This window comes from Idiotropiscis lumnitzeri, chromosome 15 (assembly GCF_059441095.1).
Source record: "Idiotropiscis lumnitzeri isolate Australia: NSW breed Sydney's pygmy pipehorse chromosome 15, RoL_Ilum_1.0, whole genome shotgun sequence".
Classification (NCBI taxonomy): Eukaryota; Metazoa; Chordata; class Actinopteri; order Syngnathiformes; family Syngnathidae; genus Idiotropiscis; species Idiotropiscis lumnitzeri.
This window is the reverse complement of record NC_142405.1, coordinates 13,597,914-13,624,049: the sequence shown is the minus strand read 5'-3', so window position 1 is coordinate 13,624,049 and position 26,136 is coordinate 13,597,914. Positions and strand designations below refer to the sequence as shown.

Sequence of the window (26,136 nt, the reverse complement as noted above, 5' to 3'; positions counted from 1 at the left end):
CCAATTTAAACATGCTTCTAATGCAACTGCACAAAATTTCCCTTTTCAACCTTTGAAAAAACTAGAAAATAAAATCTTCAACATTTGTAATGTGTAACAATATTTACTACCAGCTTTTCTCTAAGATATAATTGGCAAATGTACGCTAAATAAAAATCTCTTGCAGCGTTGAGCTCAACATCTCCTTATGATAGAATACAAGGGGTATCACAAAGGTTTCAGGACTGGTTTGAACAAGAGATATTTCAAACAAACTACAAGTGTTTCCCTTTCAATGCTGGCCAAAAAAAAAAAAAAAAATCAACCAGTACGTCTACAAAAAATGTTTGAACGTTTGCTTCGTTCAGTACATGAGAAGAGGCGAGAGGTGTGCTGACAGTTCCAAGCTGAGACAACATATCACTGGGGTGAAGACACCTTCCTAATAAACCTACCTATGTGTGAATTTTTTTCTTTTTCCAAAAGCCAAATGAGGTCATCAAGGGAACTTATTTTGAAGAAGTCCACATCAAGATGACCATTACAATGGAGCTGAGCAAGAGACCAGAATAAACCTTCTAGGAGAGAATGAATGTCGGCAGAGAAGGCTGTGAAATAGTTTGTTTTTCCTCATTACATTTCTCAGAACCCAATTTGAAATTGTCAAAACTACTTGTTCAATCTTCACTTGTGTCATTTGTGGACATTGACAAAAAAAAAAAAATTTAAAGTAATTTCTTTAAACAAGTTGCAAATGCATTACGGTATCCTTCCACTGACTTTCTCCCAAAAAGCAACACCTGTGAAGCATAAGCTCAACCTTTTTTCCCTAAATAGCTCATTACAAGATAAAGGATTACAAATAGTAGTAAATTTATATTTCTACGTTATAGATTTTTTTTGTGTAGAATATGTTCTCTTTTCCTTTCTGTGCCGCAAATAGATTGTCAGTCGACAAATTTCGCAACAAACAGTAAAAGCATAAATGTGCAATTTGTACAGTCTCGAATTCTCAACCTTCTACATACACTAAGATGTAACTTACTATAATAATGGTCATCAATACTTCAGCCCAAGTTTACATCAGAACATCCCTCAACATGACTAAGCAATTTGGCTGTCTTATCCAAACACTATGACACGAAGACTTATTCTCATGACACAGACGCAATCAATGACAGTTATTTCCTTTTGAGAGATACACTAAGGATTGTGAGAAAGACAATGGCTTTTGCAGACAATCCATGGTTTTGTTATTTGTACAAATTGGTTTTGAGAAATGCATACACTGTTCTGCAAATTTCGAGGATGATGAGAGAAATGTACCAAAGCGATTAAAAAACGATCCCAGGGAAAACTTGTATGTAGTTTTGAATTCTCACTTTTTGTTACCAGTCCATGAACTACTACTCCTTGTATGATTCTATTTTTAGTTCGGATTTCATGATCCATACGTATGGCATGTGGAAAATGTTAAATGGTATTTCTCAACGCAAGTACTTTGAGCTGGGTCAGGTGGGATATTTTTGGCAACGAAAAAACATCTTTGCTCTGTGCCTGAAGGCCACGATGAACACACGGAAATGCTTTACAGTGTTGTTTTGTTAGTGTGGCTATGGCTGCAATGCGGTTGTATATATTTTGAAATAATTGTTTTCAATAATCTTACTTATTGTTACTCCCATAAAAATACCATATTCTGGCAAAATGAAAACACACACACCATTACAGTTTTCTATGCTTGTACATATTCCCCTATATCATTATTTGTAATCTGTGTTAATTAGATTTGCATAGACAAAGTAAAGGTAGATGATATTCATATATTATGTGGCTTGAATTTCTACAGTGTTGTGCGAACACATATCCAAAATCATTGTGCATGCTGTCAGATTTTTCTGCATTACAATCACAGCAATGCACCATCAAGCAGAACTGCTCTAATGAGCCATTGCTCATTTATGTAGTGCTTTCTTCAGAAAAGTTCATTTGCATCCGTTTCGCAAACAATATTATTTGACCCTGGAATCTCTCAGAGCTGAAAGAATAGGCATCTCCTATAGTGAGGTCTTGAAAGGGGACTCAGTTTATTTTTTTCCCCAATGCATCATGGTACATTTGCAATGTAATTGCAAATGATTAATGGTTACTTGTGTAATTCTAGTGCAATTAATACTCATCTTAATCATTCCAAAATAAGCAACTATCACTTAACCAATTGCACCCACGACAACACATTTTACCAACGCGCTGTTTTTGTGCATGACACTATATGCTTGAATGTAATTCAAGATGTTTGTATGGTCACTGATGGTGTAACGGTTCACTTACCACTGGTGTCACACTCCAGGCGTCGAGGGCCACTATCCTGCATGTTTTCCTCCTCCAACACACCTGTTTCAGATGATCAGGATGGTTATCAGGCTTCTGCATAGCTTGCTGATGAGCTGATCATTTGAATCAAGTGTGTAGGAGAGGGGAAACATTGAAAACACACAAAATAGTTTCTCTTGAGGACCGGCATTTGACACCTGTGATTTGGGAAATTCTCATAAAGTAATGGTTTAAATGTGTGTGCTGTGTTTGCCCTTTGACCAGTCCAGGGTGTACTGTGCCTTTTGTACAATGTCCTGGACAATGGATGGATGGGCTTGGGAGGGAGGGCTGGGATGGATGGATTGGATAGATGGACGGACATCTTGGTCCATCCTGATAGGTCAAACAAAAATGTTTGGAAATGACAATGTAACCTGCAGCCACTGGTAAATGTGGAAGTCATAAGAAAAGAGTGTCACAGTTTTACAATATCCACTGACATCCTTTCCGACCATAATGGACAGATAATCTTGTGAGAGACAATCGGCTGAAACTAATTCAGCTACTTTACTCTTTGAGACCATTTAAATGCATAATTAATGTATAAAACGTCTTGTTAATCAGTTAGGCTGGTACCATTATGATGGCTGGCCCTCTTGGCCTTCAAGCTTCCTCTCTTCCAAGAATGCTTTGTCCTCCACCTGGCCATGCTGCTCCTGCTGAGACAAATCCTGAATGTCTTCCGGAATGCATTGACATGCAGGGTCCTCCTCAGGTACAAATATAGAGATGGATGAGTTGATGCTGGTTGAACCCTCAACTTGTCCAAAGGAGCTAGATTCACTGAGAGAGTCAGAGCCTACACCTGAACGCCGAAACAACTTCTGACCTGTGATGGAAAAGTAAAGAGCAAAAGTGGATTGTGATGCATTTTGAAGAACAAAACTAATCAAGACAACTCAACTGCTTCACAGGTGCAAGTGTCATTCAACGCATCGCTACGCACAGTCTGTCTAAAAGTAATGACACTTGTACAGTGTTACCTTGGAGTCTCTCTGATGATAAGGTAGAAGAATCTTTCAAGGGAGGTCTCCCTGCCTGGGCTTTGGTTGAATATGTCACCTCTGTGGAGTCCAAGGAACCTATGAATAATAAGTACACACTAAGTATAAATAAGAATCACGATAAGGATACACTACCCAAGTTAAACTTGTCTTCGCTCAATACACAACAGGGTCCTGAAAGATGCAATGTTTTATCAGCCTATCAGTGTAATGTTTCTCCAACGTTACCCTATCTGCATCCCTGACCTTGTCTATTTACTTATCTGCATATGACTGTTGTCCCTGTAAATTCAACTTAAAACAATACTAGCAAATAAAAAGTGAAAAACTGTGCAAAGGTGTTGTGCGTTATACGTTAGGATTTAAATAACAGAAGCTCTGATGACCAACTGAATAAAAAAAATACACATGCACAAACCTGCTGCCAGGTTGAAGGTCCTCCCTTTAATTGAAGTTTGAATAGGTGAGAACCAGTTTAAAACTGAGCCAACCAAAGGAAGCTGTCTCATTATGCCCTGGAAAATAAAGACAATTGATTTCCATTACACCCCTAATCATCATTTCCCCCTTTTTGGCAACCTTGATTATCAGCACTAGACTCATCCTGGTTCTAAAGTAAAACAAAGTTCTGTTTGCAGGTTGATGTTCAGGCAACATCTTGCGGCCCAAATTCACTTACCTCTTCCATGAGTTTCTCATCATTGGCTTTTAGCAGCTCCAGTTCTGCCTCCCGAATGCCTTTCCTCACAACCTCTGTCATGTTCTCCAGTAGCTACATCGGAAACAAATCGATTTAGAAATGTACTACAACAGATAAAAACGTTCAAGGTTACGATATCGCAGATAATACTGAATGATAATTGAATACACTAACATTAATATACTTTTGCTGTACTGTTGTTTAACTAAACTGCAACATTTATTTTACAATATTCATTAGGTTTCAGTGTAATACTAGTCCATCAATAACTTCAAAAAATTAAATCGATTCCAATGTTACATTTATATTTAATGCAACTAATTGAATTTATTGACAATCAGCAGTAAAATGCCAGTGGTTTTATAGCAACTACTTTCATTCTAAGTATAATATATATATATATATATATATATATATATATATATAATTGTCAAAATTAAAGCGTTACCTCAGGTGATTAATCCAAAACATTTTAACTCAATTAAATATTTTAACTCAGTTAACTCAGTTTGATTTACTTAAAAAATAATTTGCATACTTTGCAAATATTGTGCCATATTAGCGGTCTTTAGCACGTCTCAGAACAAAACACGGTGTTTAAGTTACCACTGGGCCTTTCAAAACCAACACTGCTGGAGTGTGGCGCATGTGGGCAGTTTTGAGAAATGTTTTGAAAATAAATGTCTGCAAAGATGTCTCCATTTAGATCGTATTTGAGAATCCAAGAAAGCTATAAGAACAGTCTTTGAATTAAATATACTTAATATTTGGTGATTTTGTATCAATTCCAAGATATTAATCAAGTAAATATCTGTTATAAGCGTCGCAAAAAATAGTAGTTGAAAAAATGTGATTAATCCCAATCAATCATGGAATTTTTTGTGATTAATTAGTTAAAAAAAATTCTTCACTTGACATGAGAAGATCTTTTAAAAGGAGTGACTTGAGGTATAAATAAGCTACCAAGTTTTTGACTTGCATCAGGACCTGGCCATTACATTTAAGAGATTTGAAAAACTTTAAATGTATACTTCTGAACCTTCCTGTCTCATTCTATCCATTAAAATGTGGTTCAAGATTTAAAGTGCAATTGCAGGACCTTTCACACAAAAACTGCTAGTGGTTTAGTGGCTAGTGGTTTACAAACGAACAAACTACAGTTTGGCCACAGAGCATTATCAGAATTTTTACACTGTGGGCTTGATTTGTCCAGTGGATAAGAGGGGCCAAACTGGGATATAGTGCACATGTGTTTTGACATGACCAGCTGCACAGAGTAACACTAGTAGTACTACATTTTGGTTTTTTATGGAAGTATGCAAAAAGTCATAAAACGTGGTCTGAGATTTTAAAAATAAATAAATAAAATAACACCAGATTTTACAGTGTCTAAAACTGATGCCCCATAAATGATGTTTTCATACTCCTTATAGAGTATTAATAAAAAGTTAAGTGAATCATTTCATATAGAGCATAAATAAAGTGCCAAGTGAATCCTTGGATTTAACTGATTGACCCACTTTTGGCAAGAAAACCTGGACCTAATGTTTCCTGTAGTTGCACATCAGAAGCGTAAACTCATCAGGATGATTTTTGGACCACTCCTCCTTATATGAGTACTAGGAAGTCTGATGTAAATAGCTCTCTTGAGGTCATGCCATTGCATCGCAATTGGGTTGAAGTCAGGAATTTGGATTTTCATGTGTTTTTTTTCTGAAACCATTCTTTGTTGATATGTTTACTTGGTTTGGATTATTGTCCTGGAAAAGGATTTGAGAATTAATTTTTCTATTGACAATCGCAAGTTGTCCAGGCTCTGAAGTGTAAGGAACACCAAATCCACGATGCACGCTCCATCAATCTTCACAGTTGGAATAAGGTTTTGATAATGGTGTGCTGTGCCATTTTTTTTCCAAGTGGTGTTGTGTGTTTCTCCCAAATTATTCAACTTTAAATTCAACTGTCCACAGAACATTTTGCCAACAGTGCTGTGGAACATCCAAATGTTCTTCAGAAAACAAAACGAATGTGTGACATTGGAGTAACAGAAAAATTCAAATGTGTGGCAATGGAGTAACGTCTTCTTCTGTGTTCTCCCATGAATCCCGTTCTTGTACTGTTTTAGTTATGGGAGATTTAGCAACACATGTTGTTCTTGATCTCAACACGATAGAGATCCTGTGGCAGGAGCTCAAGAAAGTTATTCACAGCATAACCCAGGAATCTTGATGATCTGCAAGTTTTATAAAGTCGAATGGTTCAAAATTCATCCTGATCGTTGTAAACATCTGATTTGCAATACAAAAAAAAAAAAAGATTACTGCCAAAGGAGGGTTAACCAGTTATTAAATCCAAGGGTTCACTTACTTTCCCCTTCCAGGTAATTTTAACAAAAATAAGAAAACCAAATACTTTTTTCCTCCCACTGTAAAATGCAGATGGCAGATGCATAGATTCTGTTTGGTTAGCCAACCAAAACAATGGTCACCTGCTAAATTAGTATTTAGCTATTTTTTTGTCCTCATATCAAATAAACACAATTTGAAATTGGGATTAAATAATTTAGAGTGCACATCTCTCCGCTGTTACTTGTATGAAATGTACACGACAGAAAGAACAGATGAGGACAAATAAAGGAATGCAAATTACTCTTCCATTCTCTTCAATGTCACGGCCCAGCGTCACTATTGTTTCCACGAGCTCCGACACCTCAACATCGTCAGCTACCATGCTTATAAAGATGCAATCCTCTTCTCTGGCAAACTCTGGGCCTAGGAATTAAAAATTAAAAAAAGAAAGGAAATGTTTAGAAATTAATCAATGAAGCCATTCTCATTTTACTGCTGTTTCCAAAAAAAACAAACAAACAAAAAAAAACAAAAAAACAAAAGGGTACAAACCAGTGGAGAAGATGATGTCAGTGTCAAGCTCTTGCAGTTTCTTCAGCAGTTCAGCATTTATTTTTTTGATTTCCTTTGTTCTCCTGTTATCGTCAATCCCTTCCACCTGAGGCTCATATCTGAGCAGTTAGTATTGGACGAAACAGGCGGGAAAAAAATTTAATTAAAATTTCAATCATTTATTTAAAAAGAAAACCACTCAAACGTTCAGCCATAGGTGAGAGCACATTTGAGTCATTATTGAAAAGCATGTTGATGTATTTCTAAACATGCTACCTGAGGCTTTAATTAACCCAATTGAGCCATTGAATAAAATTGTAGAATTGGGCTTAACATGGTTTAACAAATGCTGGATTTAGCAGACCATAATTATGCCAGTGAAATTAAATCAGGGTCATTAAAACTGATTAGCGTATTTACTTTTGGGATGGGGAGGGCTAGCTGAGACACTAGGCTTCACTAACGCCACTGCCAAGCAGAATGTGCTTGGTTTACCGGGGCTATTTGCGCACATTTAGGTTTATTTACATGCGCACTGTTTGGTCCACGTAAAATGGACCAGAATCAGGGTTTCACACGCTGGTCAGGACCTTTTGTCCACGTGTAAATACACAGAAATAAATCCTGGCGCAGATCTAACAACTGGACCGAGACCCACTTTTGAGTCTCAAATGAGCTTCATTGATAAATGAGTCACTCACTAACTCTGACAAACAGTCACACACAGTTTGAGTGAAGCAAATAATGTCTAAAGAAAGCTGTTGTACATTTGTCCCTCCCCTGTGGAAGCCTTATCATGGCAGCAGAAGCACAGAGAGGGCATCATCACGCCATGCAGAGCCGCCCCGCTCAACACGTGGATCACCCACTGTGCGTAGGACCCCATCAGCCACGGGGGGACTCCCATGATAAAAGTTTTTTGACATTCCCGTTTGCACCTCCTCCGTCAGGATATCCTGTGTCATTTGAGTAAATATTGTGTATCCTTGAGAACATTGGATATGTTGTAGCCATAAAATTCCAAGTTCATGATTATTTGCTAAGTTCATAAGTTTGAACACTAAATTTATTTTTCCTTGAAAAGCATGAGTACTTGGATATCCATAAGTTTGTAAGGGAATGAATTCTACATATATTCTGTATATTTATATGTGATGGTTGCTATAAGCTCTAAGGCAAGGCAACACTGTCCTTTCTGACAATCCAGGCATCATGAGTTGTTTTAATCACCAAATCACATAAATAATGAAATAACTCACCATTTAGGTTTTAAATTAACTAATTTCCGCCCTTAGAGTACTTCATGTATACGATCAGACAATTGGACAGTTGCGGTGTTTGCTTGTATAAGATACCCGCTTAGGGTGCGGTGCATTAATTTTGAACAATGTAATGATTGTTTTTGACAGAAAGCAAATGAAAAATATTGATGTTAGCGGAGCATGTTAACAGGGATGCATCCTGCATTAGGCCTTACCGGACAGCTCCTAGGCCAGGCCAGCTGAGCTCTTCAATGTATCTGAGGTAGGGTGAGGATTGGTGAGTCTCCTCTTTAAAGTCCTGTCTAAAGGACATTGTGGAGGTCATCAAAGGCACCAGCTCCATCAACTTCTTAACCAGATTGTCCACATCGTCAGGTTGAGTTCCTAAATCTGTACAAGAATTAAACAATTTGAATAATAAATTTAACTTAAGCGACTCTCTAAACACACCCTTTGTGGAATTTCTTTAGTCTACAGTAGTGCTTAAGAAAAAACACGTCCAGTCTGTCAGGTGTTCATACTGTATGTGCAATTGTGTTACCTGCAGCCGTCAGGAGTGGGCTGAACCTAACACAGATGCCTTCATCTTCAAGCTCCACAACATCGACCCCACAGGCAGGAACCATTTGGGCGAGCTGCTTGCCAAACTAGAATTTAAAAAAAAAAAAAAAAGAAAAAAAAAAAACTCATACTAAACAATAATATAAGCGACAAACTGACAGAAGAAAATATAATCTAAACAAACATCAGCATTGGACATTTGAGGGTTATCCACGCTCTTAATTTTACAACAATAATTCCTTAAAGTGGCAAGATCAGATGAATTGCATCTGGAAAAGTGCTCCACAAAAATTTAACTGTCAATCCGACATTTGACCATTGCTATTTTACACATAATGCGGCCTGAACGTTGCATTCTATTAATGGGAAAAAAGTAGATGAAAAACATTCAGAATCATAATGTGCATTATAAAAAAAATTTAAAAAAAACTTTTTTTCCTGCTTTAAAAACACATTTTGCCACTTGCTTTTGACTAAAAATGACCTCACGTGTTGATGGCTCAGGAAACAACCAACCAATCACGGCTTAGCTTGTGAAAGTTTGGTGAGCTGTGATTGGTTGTTACCTGAGCCCTCAATACATGCAATGTCATTTTCAGTTAACAGAAACAATTGACCAAATGTGTTTCTAAAACTATTAATTAATTGAACATGAAAAATAATGAAGTTATCAAATTCATTATAGACACAATATCAACATTTCATAGCTGAAAATTGTAAAATAATAAAGTATCCCTCTATCTAAAAGTAGTAAAGTATCCCTTTCAAGCAAATCAGTCCTTCAGTATGTTCCAAACCCCTCTGGCTTTCAACTTGGCACACAATACTGTGCAAAATTTAAGACCCAGATATTAAAATTCAAGACTTTTTAATCTCTTATTTCCAAATTCATAAATTAAATGCTTTTAAGGCTTCTTAAGACCCAGCGATAACCCAGTGATTGATTTGTTGTTGTTTCTATAAACTGACTGGGTGATGGCGTCGGCACCAAGTAGCCCCCAAGGACCACATGAGTAGCCCGTGAGCATATTGTAAAAAGAGCTGACCTTGTAATACCCTTGGAATGCGGTGATTTGTCAAAATGTGAACAATGGCAGAGATTTAGAAGTGCTGCATATTGATATGTATTTGTTTCCTAATTCTTATGACAAATTATTAAAATGATCAGTGTTGTCACACAAATGACCAATTATTGATAATTTGATCAAATTTCTTATTTCAGAAGTGTGTATAAAAACTGGTAATACTTTGCATTAATCAGTACCCAACAAGTTGTTGTCAGCTCCAAATAGGTTGGTGTACAAGACTATTTCATATAATAAATAAAAATTTAAATGAAATGATCACAGCAAGTCACATACCCATCTATTCATTGCATCGAGGAACTCCTCCTCCTCAGTACAGTAAGCTTCCACTGAACTACTGCTGGATTCTAACAAAGAGGACAGAACAAATTAAATTAGTTTACCACGGTATACACATCTCTTAAAATGTATTTGAGAAGTGACAAAATTGTCTTTGCTGTTGTACGCATTTATATTTATTCAAGTATTTCCATTTGAATTAAATATCTGAGAAGACAGTATTGTTTATAACAGAGCACCCCAATTCTATATACGTAAAGGGCTTCCAAGTCTTCTGCCTAAGAGTAAATCAATCCCACCCATGGAGGTTGTAGCATATGGTACTGACTGGTTGATTTGCCCTCGTTTCTGTGAACAATTACTTGTTTTTCAACCAAAAAAAACCCCACTGTGGTCTACATACTGGTTATAACTCTAATATGAATGCAGTCTTCATAGGCAAAACCCGTTGACATTGTTGTTGGAATACTGAGGGTGACATGTCAGTCATACAATTCTACAGTACTACTAGAATAAAAATGAATGAGTTCAAACTAAATGTTGTGTATCAAATAAGAACGGAAAATTCCATCTCTTTCCTCAGACTAATATTTTGATGTTAAACATTTATTTTCAGTCTACAGCAGAAATTAAGAAATTGGACTCACTGTTCAAATACTTTTGGAGTGGAGTGTATGTGAAAAACATTTTAAAAAGAGACAATTAAAGTATCATCATGGACATGACAGCTGTAACCTTTGACAACTGCTACAGTAGGACACGATTCACTAATGACTAGGACTGTTTTTGAACTAACATTGTTACGTAGAAATTGTTATTCTTCATTTTTACCAATATCAGAATTTTTAGAATAATTAAATTTAAACCTGGGTTAACTTCAGGGGTTATGCATTTAAATTTGAAAGTAAAACAAAAATAATTGAGTTATTTTAGAAAACTACTTACAGAAGTATAAAACTTTAGGGAAGTTTCCTCAACTTTTTGTTGGAATTTCAAAACAAAGCTGTCTATTGACTAAATTACAATACTTAAGAAAAAATGGTGACAAGTCGCAAATTTGAAGTCATACTTAATGGTATTTAAAAAATGTTAAGAGTTTTTTTTTTCTTACATTTTGGTGCCAATATTTTAATTTTACTGCAAATGAATATTGGCTCCAAAAATAACCTCCTTGACTACCAATTATCGACTTTGGCCGTGAAAAAACTTACAAGATATAAAGATATGCAGTTCTGTGTTTTTTGCTTCAAAGTTTTCATAAGGACGTTTATGCCCATGAGCTTAGACTACAACACCCTTACCTGCGGTAATTTCCTGAGAAAACTTGAACAGAACCACAGGAGAGTTGAGTTCATCCTCCACCTGTGAAGCGACAAACGGACATACAGTCATCTGAGAAATTGTGAGTTTTATTTAATTTTTATTTTAATGCAGACAACTGAATGGTAAGCCATCGGTTAACAAGATGGTATGGAATCAGGTAGTTGCTTTTAGATGGATAAATAGTCCGCCCATTGTTGCCTCAAAGCAGCAGGCCAACAACACAGCAAGCTTGGGGGGGGGGGGGGGGGGGCGGAATCACATGAGAGAGTAATCGGTATTGTATTACTTTCTAACAGCAAATTGGGCATTACCCATTTTAATGATCCCATTATAAGCATTGTCAAGTTTTAAAATAAACTGAATCATGCAATTAGGTATTTAATAGAGTCAGTAACAAGACACAAATACCCAGGGTTTGTGTCTCTGTATAACATCAACAGACTTGCTGACTTTGACGTCATACATCCCACAATGCATGCAGCAAATGTAAACAATGCCATTTTGGCAGGATAGAAAATGTTGCAAATGATGAATCAGAATTTTCCTATTTGAATAAAAACGCTCATTGCATATTGTTGTGTGGCGTATTTATGTGGGTAGTGCCCTAGCATAGCCCATGTTGGCTAATAACCAGCTGAACTCCGTTCTAGCAACAAACAAAGCGAGTTTGCAAAGTTGCGCTGGACCTGAGAAACAAACCAGCTTAGCCCTCAACTAGGAAGAGGCTAGTACAATACAACGTAAATGGTGCCAAAGAGAAAAAAAACATCCCGTTCGCCGTTGGCGAGGGTACGACGAGGGACCATGGAGGTTAAAGTTAGTTATTTTAAACTAAAACGCAAAACCTTTCCGTGGGTTGATATGCTGTGACAAAATGACACGCTTGACAGCTATAAGTGAATATACCTTTAAAATTGGAGTTTTCATTTGTTGTACCATGACGTCTTTTTTAAGTAACATTGAGTAATCCATTTGATTTGATTCTGTCAAGCAGTTGTTCACGTCAATAAGAATAGCGAGTGGAGTTTGGGTGAGATGTGAATTCCCTTGGGTGGAATATTGACTGATAAAATGCTAATTTTATCACTGCCCTCCATGGTAAATCCTTCACCTGCCAATATCGCTACTATCCTGCCAGCATGGCGGTGTAAACAAATGAGTGAAATCAGCCATGTGTTCTTTTAGTTTTTTTTTTTTTTTAAATTATCATAAAAACCATCACAGATTACAGACAAAGAACTATCATGCGTGGGTTGGGTTGAGCTCAACAGGTGTGCGCACGGGGTGCATTCCATCAGGGTCATGAATAATTGATTTAAGTATGTATGGCATTGTCAGGTTAAATAAATAATTAGAACAAATGTTTATATTGAATGACAACCCTACTAGATATTGTATTGGATGGTGAAAAGCTGTTTTTTAACAAAGTCATTTGTGACAAAAGTGTGCGATGTCTTTTATTTTCGTAATTTTTTAAATAAACTCAGCAAATGAACACCCCATAAGGATTTCAAGAGACTCAACCAGTAGAACCAGTTTTCTGCAAAACTACGGATGGTTAAAGTTGAACAGTGACGCATGTTGATTATTAGTCTACTGAACAGAACTCCTGACACCATTTTATTTTATTTGAAGATCCAGGAAAGTGACAATAAAAAAATATAAGTACGAGACATGACAGAAGAGTTTTGATAACTAGTCTGCCAAATTAGGAAGAATAACTTTTTTTTCTTTTTTTTTTTAAAATAAAACTCATTGGGCCTGGGCTAGCCTTCCTATAGCGAAAAACAATTGTATGCTCATAAACTTCCCTCCATGTATTTTCGACAAAAAAATAGGCAATGGCTTCTGAAGAAAACCCAATGCCCACAAAAATCCACCACCGAAATTTCTTAAAATATTGAATATTGGGGAAAAAACCCTGGGCATCCCTGATTTAGAGCTCAGGAAATCCCTTCTGCATAAACTTTATGGCAAAAGAAACCAAACTACTAAAAGATGTACTATCAACGTAAAAAAAGCAAAATGTTGGCCAAAAGCAATTGCATTTTCTGGATTCAACATGACCGAAACCTTAGTTCACTTTGGTCATTGGGAGTAAGACTGTCAAGTCTTGAGTAAAGTCAGAGAAATAATTACCAATACTGGTTTTTGTTTTCTTTTTACCTCCATAGTTTTTCTCAAATGACACAATTAGACAAGGACGGTGTTTGCTGCGATGGAAGTATAGTTAAGGCTCATTCAGCCCCCACGTGCAACAAATTTGGATCTGTATATCCGGCTCATGAAATAGAATGCTTAATTATGATTAATTAAGAGAGTAAGAGTCTAATCCCCCCGCAACCACAACGCAAGAGAGGCTGCACTGTTTGGGCATCTCCTCTTGCTTATCTGTGACCTGTTTCTCTTTGTGGTGTGTGACAAAAATATACAGAAGAGTTTACATATCAGTATTATATTTGAAAATATTTTAAGCATAACAGCATAAAAGTCAATTATTCATGACCCTGGAATATCTTCCAAGGGCAACAAAAATAATGAGTGTAGAGGCATTCCCTGAAGTACCTCAAAGAACATGCCTGTGTTGTCCACATCCTAAACAATTAGGAAGAAGTGAACAGACCATCAGCCAATGGAGACCCTAATACCACTGAGCCAATGCGGCTGGAAAATGGTTACGAATGAAAGAGACAGAAATGCGAGAGAAGGGGCAAATGGCAAAGAGTGAGGGTGACAGGCAGATACTTGGCTACAGAGAGAGAGGAGACTCCCACCTACAATAGAGAGCATAAGAGAGCCCAGAACATCTCGTAGAGAAGCCCCAGAGATGGGCGGGATCGGTGGGATGACAGCCTGCAACCAAGGTTAACCCGTGCTGGCTATTATAAAGTAACCACAGAAAAATGCTCATATAGTGTACATGAAAAAAGTGTTTATACCCCTTGAAGTCTTTCACATTTTGTGACGTTACAATCTGAAACATTTTGAGATTTTTATCGGCTAAACCAACAAAAAGCAGCACATTGATAAAACGTAGAATGAAAATTATATATGGATTTCAAAATTTTAAGTGAATATAAATCTGGAAAGTCCGACGCGCATTTGAATTCAGGCCCCCCTATCTACAGTAAACACATTTATACCAACAGTATGAATACAGCTGTTTTCTAAAGGCCTCGGTGCTAGTGAACAGGAGTATCATAAAGACCAACAATCCCACCAGACAGTTCACAGATAAAGTTGACGGGTTTAAATGAAGATGAGGTTCTAAAAAAAAAAAAACAAAACCCAAGATTAAAAAAATTATAAAGGAAGTCCATACAATCTATCACCTATAAATAGAGAATATAGTCACAACTGGAAATCTACCGTACCAATAAATAACCGTGTACCTAAATTGGAAGAGTGAGCGAGGAGAGCACTGGTCAGAGCAGTAGCCAAGAGGCCCATGGTCCCCCTGCCCTCTGGCGCAACTTCAAAAACCCACAGCTCAGGTGGAAGAAACGGTCCACAGGACACCCATATACTGTGCAATTGACAAATCAGGTCTTTGGCAAGAAGTGGGCAATTGTTGAAAGAAAGGCATAACGATTCTCATTAAGCTATGTCGGGACAAAGCAAACATTTGGAAGAAGGTGCTTGATCAGATGAGAGCACATCTGAATTTTATGGCCTAAATGCAAAGTGCTATGTGCTAATTTTGTTCTGAGCCATCAGTAACAGTAGCAAAGCAATGCCAGGATGCTCTTTATGGACTACAGCACGGCATTCAATATAATCAACCCGGACATCGTCCTCTCCGAACTAGACATTCTTGGCCTCCCCCATGACAGGCAACTTGATTACGGACTTTTTGACCAACATACCCGAGGTTGTGACATTCGGCCACTACACATCCTTCACATGAACGCTGAGCACCAGTTCCCCTTAGGTCTGAGTGCTGAGCCCTCTCCTGTACGCTCTCTACATCTATGACTGAAGACTGACTATGGAGAGGGTCCACACATTAAAGTTCGTGGGAGTACAGATCTCCAATTACTGGACACACAACACCACAGCAGTGAAGGAGAAGGTCAATCAGCCTCTACATTCCTGAGGGTTGTCAGGAAATGCAACCTGGACAGCAAGCTGCAGCTGGCTTTCTACCACTCGTCCATCGAGAGCCTGCTGACTTAACTTTCTCCACCTGGTACAGCATCTGTACTGAGGCAGACAGAATGGGGCTTCAGAGTACAGTCAAAACAGCGCAGAGGATTACTGGCTGCCCTCTGCCTTCCCTGTCGGATATCAACACCACCCGGTGCCTCAGCAGAGCTCACAAGATCATCAAGGACAATATTCACCCAAGCTCACAACTCTTCAACCTGCTGCCCTCTGGCAGGCGCTACAGGTGCATCAATACAAAGACAAACAGACTGACACAGTTTCTTCCTGAGAGCCATCTCCATGCTGAACTCTTGCAACTACCTTTGCCTTGTAGAAATGCAAAATAATGTGGCCCCCAGTACCTTTTCAACACTTGTCTTATTTGTTTTTATTTTTATTTGTCTTATTATTTTATTTTATTATTTATATTTGCACTGGCGAGGGCAAGCTGTCTAATCCTGTTGTGTCCTGAGCAAAATGACAAAGGGCATTTAGATTCTTCTCGGATTCTAAAGTGCTTCATGTTATTCGGGCAATATCTCTGCCATGTGTCACGCAACAAGACAGCGGCAAAACATAAATGCGATAAGGAGATTTTTATTCTGTTTAGCCACATTGGCGAACAAAGAGGTTTCATGACCCAGTGCCAACCCTGCTTTGGTTACTGGATGCCCCGCTCCATCTACTGAACCACGGCCACAAGGTTTGAACCTAAATCCCATTGATCACCCGTGGGTCTATATCCTAACTGGTTGTGCTTGACCTAATTTGCAAATAACGATGGGCAAAGAAAAATTAAAAAGGTGGCTCACCCAGTATTGATACAGATGGTCTGAACACAAATGCACACCACATTTTTATTTGCTTCAAAAACTGAGAACTCTAATTTCAGGTACACTTTACAATTATGTGACAATATGTAAAGTCGATCATGTGAAATCTAAGCCTTTACGTTTTTGGTTGCAAGGTGGCAAAGCATGTAACGGTTTAAGCGGTATGAATACTTTTTCAAGGCACCGTACACATTGCCCACACACATTTCAACAACACCATGCAAATATTGAGCGACCTTAGAGAACCGGGAATAAAATGAAAAATGATCAATTACCAAGCCAGCATGAGTTGGAGAACCACTGTCAGGTGGGGTACACCCTGACCTGGTTGCCAGCGATTGTATTTAGATCAATAGTACATTTATTCTTTAAATGTGGGGCAGACTATCAAAGAGTCTGAGAATAATACATCCATGTGGAAATGGCAGAAAAATCACAGATATCAAAATTTTAAGTGTCTCAAATTTTAGAGATAAAATCCAACCGTTTGGGGTCAGTCTGCAGACCTGGCTGTGTGACTGATACTCCCATAAATTTCCAATGTTCACTGTATCTGAAATGCATCATGTAACTTAAAAAGAAATATTATTTTAGAAATAGGCTTTTACGAGGGTTAACGCATCGAAGAGTGGCATCTTCATCGCGAACACATCCAACAAAGATGTATCTTTGAACGTATCCGTATGTCTTTGTCAAAAGCATTTACAAATACTGGTAGTTAATCAGTGAGTACTTTGAGTTAATACAATGTAATTTCCAGAGATCGGCACGCCACCCTATTTTGCTGGTCCGTCCTCCATCCACAACCTGGGCACCATTCCATCATCGTCCCACCATCCTTATTCATAAAATAATCGTTCTCTGTCCCCATCCATCCTCATCCGTTTACAGCGCTTCCGTCCTTATATTTCTTCCTGTGCAATGCTGTGAGATGCTAACAGCAGAGGTTTCCTAAATTCCGGCTTCCAGGATTGAATTGTTTACATTTTTTTTTTAAATGTCAAACAAGATAGCAATTAGCTGCACAACACAACCACCATTGGTCACCAGACTGACTGCCAATGTGTACACTTATTTTTTCATTTATTTACGGAGTCACTCCCTCACGTATACAAGCATGGTGAACACCCACGAGACCAGCGGTGCGTCGTGATACCTTTGGTCTGAAGTAGTGTATGAACAGATTACATACGTAATGGTGTGTTTACGTTCGTGGGTACTTGACCCGGTTAGGGAGAATTACAGGGACGGATGAAAACCCACTTCGTTCCTTCTTCGGCCGTCCGTTTAAAAAAAAAAAAAATCCCCAAAATGTGAGTCCTTCATTCTGGACCGTTCTGTCCCTGGGGCGGAATGCCAATCTCGGGTAATTTCATGTGTGTTGAAAATATAGCTGCCATAAGGAAGAATGTTTTAATAGTTCTGAATGTGGCATCATTATTGTACCGGTGGTCTAACTTCCATTTCAGACCAATCGAAAATGCCATGAACAAAAAGTTCTCCTTTTCATAGATACACACATCCCTCAGAACTGTGCACTACATCTATTGATACTGTCTGGATTTGATTCATCACTCACAAATAATTCTGTTATTTTAGATTTGAATGTCATAAAATCATTATATTACCTACCGATGTTTTGATGGAGCTCACAGATTTGAGGTTCTGCAGCAATTGCTGACTCTGTCGGTGAGACACACACACATGACAAGACTACTCAACAAAGTAAAAAGAAAGATTCCAACTATAAAAAAAAAAAAAAATTACAGCAGCGCCAATGACACCAAATCTATCGTTACTAATAGGTTCTGCTATATACTCCTCTTGAATTTAGTGGTGCTCCAATCTATCTGCCACCGATTACGATCAGCCGATTTCCGTGGAAAAGTATGTGACTGGCATATGTCGATCAATCCCTTTCATTTCCGATCAGCCGTAGCTCGTGCTTTGTAGTCTGCTGCCAACTAGAAACAAGCCTGTTTGTAGTGTAACATCAACTGTCTGCTTAACACTGGACAGGCACACGGCAAACGAAACAAACTTGCATACAACAAACATTTCCCCTATTTTCTGACATGTTACCGACCATACCAGTAAGTGAATAATTTTCCACATTGTCAATTTAAAATAATGTCACGTTTTTTACAATAAAAGGATGAATATTTGGATAGTTTTTTTCCCCCCAATCTGATTCATTAATTAACCAAACAAAACATTTTTGACATAATTATTGTTAGTGAACATGTGATCGGTATTGGAATCGGCCAATCCCTCTCATGATTGATTGATATTGAAACTGGTAGCATACAACTGATCGGAACACATCTACCCTAAGGCAAAAATAAATAAACAGCAGGCCGCAAATGTCCCCCAGGCCATTGTTTGGACGCTAATGTGGAAGAACTACAGTAATATACTTTTCCCTACTCACCAGCACGGTGGCATGTCTTATTTTTTGTATGATTCCACTGTGACCAAGGTACTGCAGGGATAACCAAAGCGGTAATGCTCGCAGCTTCTCTACAGGCTGACTTGAGGTCAATCCTGCAGCCAAAGACTGAAGAGAAAACAGACAGAGTCAAAAGTGAGTCATTTCAGATACACCCACAGCATGCACCAATGAATATACCGATTACTCATCTTGTTTAGATGCATCTTCATATGGATCAAATGCCGAAAAAAATTGGTTGAGTTGCGCGGTACTATCACCCTACCAGTGCCGGGTCTTCGTGTCTGTAGAGAGTGACAGCAGTAACAGCAGGCAGTCCCAGCCACGGACCTGGCGTGAGCGTCATACTGTCACATCTGGTTGCTGCCTGGATGGAAAATAGATGCACAAAATAATTCGTACATGTCCATGTAAAATGATCAATGAGATGATGAGGTTAGATTACCGTAACTGCAGAGGTGGCCTCCTCCAGCACCAGTGTCGCCAGGTTGACCCTGAAGATAAAGCAGATATAATTTAACATATGGTAAATGGCATAACATAATCTATCAACATCAACAAGCAGTAGTGATAACATAGAACAGAAAATTACTCTCGCACAAGTACTGGATTTTTCGGACTGTAAAACGCACTTTTGTTCATGGGTTGGCTGGTCTTGCGATTTATACTCTGAAGCGACTTTACATAAAAAAATATTTAATTTAAGAAATATCTCCTGCTCCTTACAAAGACTTGAAAAAAAAGTAATTTCATAGAGAGCCTCGAGTGGGCAACTTAGACTTATGCATCAATATCTCCGACTCCTTGCAAAGACAGCTGAGTTCGATTCAATAGCAATGCCCCTCATGAGAATTATATTCTGCAGACTACAAAACAGGATGTAGTGAAAAACCATAATCTAACATCAGAAAGTTTGCAGTGAGTGAGAAAATTGTTGGGGACTGGCAAAAAGGCTACCATATTTTCGAGACCATAGGGAACACTTTAAAGTCCCAAATCTTCCCCAAAAACGAACATGACGCCTTATAGAGCAACATGCCTATTATTGCCTATTATATGGACGGAGCATCTCTCGCATCCATTGACATTGACCTGGATCCCTTTGTGGGATTGCAGAATGCATGTTAGCACACCCTGCTAACAAAAGTCTGATATATTTATGATACAAATTGACTGTGAAAAATACATTATGTGAATACGATCTTAAGAGATGGTGCAAGGGAAAGCTGGACAAAAGGGCAGCTGTACACAATGTCATAGTCTGTCTTAACATTCATGTTATTGCAAGCAAGAAACATCACAGGTTTAGACAACAGACTGCAAAAAAACCTAAAAAAAAACAACATCTCTCTAACCTGACAAGACTGATAACATCCCAGAATGCCTCAGTCTGATAATCTCCCAGATGCCTCAGTGGGATAATCTCCCAGAATGCCTCAATACTGTTTTTGTGTAATTCTTATTTCTTTTGGTGATAGGAATGGCATGAGAGATGCATGTTTTGTGTTCATTGTATTTCTTTGTTTCATTATTTGCTTGTATGCTGTTCAGAGATGTTTATGGTTTTGATTTGAAACCATGACTCTAAGGAGTGTGGTGACCAGTGACATCCCTCCCCTTGACGTAGTCAATAAGATGAGTTTCCATGACATCTCTGATTGGCCTGAGCTGAAGTGCTGCAACTAACAGCCATTAGCATGCGTGAGCTAGCATGCGCGAGCTAGCATGCGACAAGGCGTGCCCAGTCTAAATATTAATTACAGAAATAACACCCTCAACTGGTCCAGCGTCCTTTGATATAGCAATACGGTACTTTTACTGTGATGACAAGAGCAAAACAAAAAAAGAAACCTGAGATCTTGATGGTCATGGGAAGAGGAATGACTTTGCCAGTGATTGCTTAGACAACATGCAGCGGGTGAGTTGTCAACAGTGCCGTTACAGTACGTCTGCACACTCAGTTATGAATATAAAGGACTTTGCAGGAGGACCTTCTTGGTGCTTCCGCGTCATGCAACATAACTGCTTCTCTATCACAGCAGGGACCACGGCGTCCCAAAAACATTAACAGGAACACTGGACACCTTTTCTGTTCATGTTTATTTTTCGTGTAGCTAATAAAACGTCATTGTGTTAGCATATTTTACACCTATTCAGCCTGTTCTTTATTCTTTTATTAATATTATAACTTGCCTTCCAAGACATGTCTGTTTTTGATCTAGTATTTTGAAAAATAAATTACTCACAAAAAAAGCGACTTATCCTCCTGTGCAACTTATGCATGTCTTTTTTCTCCTGCACTATGCATTTTTGGGCTGGTTCTACTTGTCGTCCGGAAAATACGATAAGTTATAATTATCATCATCATCATTTCCGCCTGAGATATGAATTTAAATTTGTTTAAATTAGATTATGATATTAAATCATATTAAATGTCTTACCCCTCTACATGGAGCCACATTTCGTACTGATCACACAGGTCCCTAAGGCGCGCCAACTTATCAGTGTGACCTGCCCCAGCGGTACCTGAAAAAACAACATGTATCCCTCCTGCATTACCTGAAAACTTTTTTTTTAATCAGCATAAATAGTTAAACATAATGTGTGATTTATTTTTCTTTACCTGCATTGGCAATTAACAACAAAGGAAACTTTCCACTTTCCACGTCCTCTTTGATTAGTTTGTCCAATAGGGCAATATCCTTTGTGAAAAAAAGAAAAACAAAAACATGTATTTATTTACTAAACAGTTTTTATTGAACTACTATTATGTGTCATCGCTTACCATTTGATGTGGTGATCCAAAGAGGGTGTTGCAAGGGACTGTGCACAAACTGGAGAGAGGCAAGCTAAGCTAATGACACAGAAACTGACATTAAATTAAGCCATGAGTACAAACTATTGTAATGTTCCTACATCATTCTACAAAGCAAGTGAACGACGTCACAGTGCTAAAACAAAACTGAACTTTGGGCATAAACAAAGATTGTTGGGCACCTACCTGGTTGCACAGATGCTGCCCTAGCCCAGGTCTGCTTGATGCGCTCTGGTAAATGACTGGCTGCTTTGATCCGAGGACAGCGTAGCCCTCAGACGCATAGTCGTCATAGCAAGCATTGATGACCAGTCGACATACTTTGACCAGCCCTTCTTTGTCATCTTCATGAAAGTAAGCGGAACCGTTCTCATATCTAAATGTCAGAGTAGATAGTTGTGTTTTTAAGATACTGGAGAGAGAAATTATGTTCTGCAGAACAAATAAATTGCCGCACAATTTCAGATGTATTTTGATTCAAATTACAGTTACAATGTGACCTGACTAAAGACTGTGATTAGTTGCAATGTCTGGAGCCTGCAACGGTAACCACCATGTTGCAAACACATTGTAGAGTTGAATTTTGAGAAGACTACCTGAACAGTCTGCAGAGCCACAGTGTGGTATCAGACAAGATGCGAGTGGTCAGCTTCCGCAGTCGTTCTCGGTCCAGCACTGAAAGGTAGGCTGCCAGACTGTGGCCGAGTAGTGCCATGTGACCCTGCTCACCCACATTCTGCATCCTACTGGTCACAAAAAACACAAGGTCTATTTATCCGTTTAAAATTGACCGATCCCAATGACTATCATTGCTAAAATGAAATACAATTATGTCCTTTTGTTTGGAAAACATCTTCCTGGAAAGTCTTTCCTTTGGTCACAACGGGGTTGTGATAATGGTGCTATGGATAAGGTTTGTCACTTACTGTGCGTTTGTTCTGTCTTCTCCCTCCTCCGCTTCATGGATGAGGCTGTGAACAAGGTGCACTATGGTGGCAACTTCTTGACCACTGCACAAGAAAGGATAAAAATATTCCACATTAAACTTTTTTTTAAACACATGAGCAAAAATAATGTTCATGTAAATATACTTTAGCAAATCCAAACATTTAATCAGAGCTGGGCACTTGACCCTTTATTGAATTGTCAGACTCCTGCCCTCCGACAGCGATCCGGCTAGCCTTCCGGCTTTGACCCTTCGGGAGTATTCATAAAAATTGTCTGATTGTTCTGCCCCCGGGACGGACTTCCCAGCTCTGCATTTAATAGAATATAAATCAATGGCAATTGTTGACAAGTCATCACATTAGCATGCGTTTGTTTTACGTGCACTAGTATTGATGTGTGTGTGCGTGTGCGTGTGTGTGTGGGGGTGGGTGTGTGTGTGTGCGCGTGCGTGCGTCTTACGCTTCTTGAAGGGGGCCAGGTATGCTGGTTCTACTGAAGATTGAGCCCTCTGTTCCCTCCTCCAGACCTCTAGTTGATAGAACACCACAAACATCCATGATTATATGCAACCATTATTCAGGTTGCTACCATTATGCCATAGTGTTCTTTCTACCTTTTCACATTTCTCTGAGAAGGCCGTTTGTATGCAGTGGGTCTAATTTTAACAGCTGGCCTACCTATGTCTGCTACCACGACACTCTAAGAAGATGCTTTCTGCTTGTTTAGCAGTAGGGATTACATTAGGAAGATGCTTCTTGCTAGTCACTTACTGGTACCGGAAAATTATTTAAGAGGAATACATTAACAGCACTGTACATGTTTACATAAGGTATTCGTAAGAGAAAAATATTATACAATGGAGATTTGTCTTGGTTGATATAGTTATGGTGGTGCATTTTTATTTAGATTCTTGAAGCAGTTTCTTTCCAGCCAGGACAGGTTCATTATTTGAGGCTTTAAAGTACACGAGACACCTCCTGGTTGAACAAATATAATCAGCAATATAAAAATTCTCAATAGTGAGTATGAGCTACAGTCCTCAAGGACATAACTACATTAAATGTTTCATGAGGTAGTGTAGGAGGTTTGCTCTTCTATTTCATTATAAAAGTGTTGAAATACTTTTAAATCTAGTTATTCTTTAGTAAAATGTGTTGAATTAAAAAAGAAATAATGAATAACAGTTTGCTAATAATCGTCCAATGACGCAATCTCCAACACCTCCAAACAACCACAAACACTGTAAAAAGTCATCAAGGCATCTTTAAAGGTAAAGTACTCCAACAAACTGGACAACCACTTGAAGAAGTGAAGCTTCAAACTTCGTCGACAACGAAACAAACCTTGATGTGTTTCACTAAACACATCGTGGATTACTGGGGACAAGCGCCACAACTGAACTATGAAGACCCTTAAATAAATGTTGGATGTTGACCAAGAGTAGACTAGTTTGATGACGACAAATTAAATTGATTCCGATGGAGCGCTTTGATATACTTAGAGTATGTTTAAAGAAACATTCCTCTTAAACCGTTACTTTAAATGCTTTGATTTGTGACATGTTTATCATCGAGTCTAATTCAGAGCCAACTTTTTGGATTTGGTACTCATGGAGCCCCTTATGGACCCCTGTTGAACATTGACGGATAATTATACTCCAACTGAGTCAAGCCTTACCTTTGTCCATCTCCCAAGATCTTCATGGCATCATTCAGATTCTTGCCCACTTGAGCCAGTGTGGTGTCCACCATCTCCAAAGATGTGTATGCCTACCAGTGATTATGTTCTGGGAGAAAATAAAAGACAGTTCAAAATGCATTTTGGAAGATACACGTTTATTTTTATTCACAACAACACGATGAGGCCAATATTCAAAATAGAAATATGAATGGCAGTTTCTTTCCCCCAAATTAATTAGGGAGAAGTTCCAGAATAATTATAAACAGTGAGCTGCCTTCTACTTAGTAGTAGTTGTGGCTCTGTCACAACAACCCTTTGTATTGTAAAGTGTATGAAGGTACATATGTGGACCAGCTTGGACTCATCTCATGCTGTCTTAAAAATTGGAACTATCACTACTGCCCAGAAGTGTGTTGCTGTCGAGGTACAAACATAACAAATCTTAAAGTGGTCTCTTTAGTTAAAGAGGCACATTTTTTAAATGTTAATTAAAATCCAATTTGTCTAATGTGAGGGTTTCACTGTATACAAACAACACATTTTATTCAACGAACCTTTTCACATCGCAAGACCCCACAATCAAAGAGTAAAATCCAAGGAAGGAATGTCTGATTTGTGCAACTCAAAAAAACTCATTGGTATATTTTTCTTTTGTAGCCAAAATACAAGTACAGATTACATGTTGGTAATGTGTAACTTAATAAAATAGAATACTACTCTGGGTAGGTCGTGAATGTTTCAGCTAACCCAACCCAAAAATACAACAAAAAGGATTTCTATGTCAGACCGGTAGGGTTGAATTTGATACAGCAGTTAAATGGGTGTGACTCTTGCAATGTATGACAATGTTTATTTTGAAAAGCACACGACTGGTTATATTTAATCAGGGCTTACCAGCAGTTTTATGTCCCTAAGTAAGACATAGATGAATACAGATCGTTTATCAAAGTGCGGTAACATTATAATCAAGTCTATTAAGAATACAAAGAGAGAGGAACATTTAAGATTTAAAAAGGGCGCTCATAATAAGACCAATTGCATAATAGTGAAATGTATCGACATTAACACGATGTCTTCGACAGGTGCACTGGTGCTGCGGTACAGTGACGGTCCTTGCCCGGAAGCGCCGCAAAGTCAGTCGCTGTCATTGTTTTCTTTTGCGGGCGATAATAACGATATACAGGTGGCGTGTATATCGCTAAAAACAAGCATTTACGCAAGGATCTTCGGGATGTAGTGTTAGTTAGTATGCACTACGCCGTTTGACAGGCGAATGACAAGCTGCTAGCTAGCAACACGCATCTTAAAGAAGCTCTTGGTCTTTACCTTCACCGACTTCACTTAAAGCGCTCCACTGCGATGGAAGGACAAGCCTATGGAAAAGAAATCCCACCAAGTCTCGTCATGGAGCTTTCTTTGAGAAAGGCTGTAATGTTGACTTTGAAGTGTTTCCTGCTCTTTCGGTTGGCGTCAGACCCAACCGTGCGATTTACTTCCTGGTTTGGTTGCGGGACGTGCGTTCCACGCTGGCAGTGATGACGTCACGTCACGCTTGGAAGGGGCCAGTCAGGTGGCGATCGATAACCACGCTAAATAGGTGGTTGCGAAGTTTATTTTATTTAGAAGCATGCAGGCACAGAAAGCAGATTTACATAAATATTTAACTAACAACACTCGCGGTCTGGCACCCTTGTATTTGCATATTCGCTTAGTTGTTTTTTTTTTCGTTTATTCAGATATTTCTTTCCCCATCCCCACCGTTATTCATGGAAGAGCGACCCTGAAGGATTATCACC

General features: G+C 38.5%; 1 protein-coding gene across 3 annotated transcripts; it reads right to left on the bottom strand.

Moving 5' to 3' along the window:
• Positions 1-1,519: 1,519 nt before the first annotated feature.
• On the bottom strand, positions 1,520-25,885 carry pdxdc1 (pyridoxal-dependent decarboxylase domain containing 1). Of its 3 annotated transcripts, none has more exons than XM_088317075.1 (24): positions 25,667-25,885; positions 24,338-24,446; positions 23,120-23,188; positions 22,639-22,722; positions 22,309-22,458; positions 21,899-22,088; positions 21,683-21,751; positions 21,521-21,599; positions 21,339-21,423; positions 19,343-19,391; positions 19,163-19,264; positions 18,880-19,005; positions 18,081-18,131; positions 14,035-14,064; positions 11,448-11,508; positions 10,144-10,214; positions 8,763-8,868; positions 8,437-8,611; positions 6,960-7,078; positions 6,709-6,830; positions 4,039-4,131; positions 3,778-3,874; positions 3,339-3,437; positions 1,520-3,184 (listed from the first exon to the last, which is right to left on the bottom strand). In XM_088317075.1, exons 2-24 carry the CDS (start codon positions 24,409-24,411, stop codon positions 2,934-2,936), a joined length of 2,352 nt encoding a protein of 783 aa, XP_088173201.1. In that variant the 5' UTR covers positions 24,412-24,446; positions 25,667-25,885; the 3' UTR covers positions 1,520-2,933. The 3 variants fall into 3 exon arrangements, with proteins under 3 accessions (XP_088173201.1, XP_088173202.1, XP_088173203.1); XM_088317076.1 differs by having other exon boundaries at positions 22,309-22,455; XM_088317077.1 differs by lacking the exon at positions 14,035-14,064.
• Between the last annotated feature and the right edge of the window lie 251 nt (positions 25,886-26,136).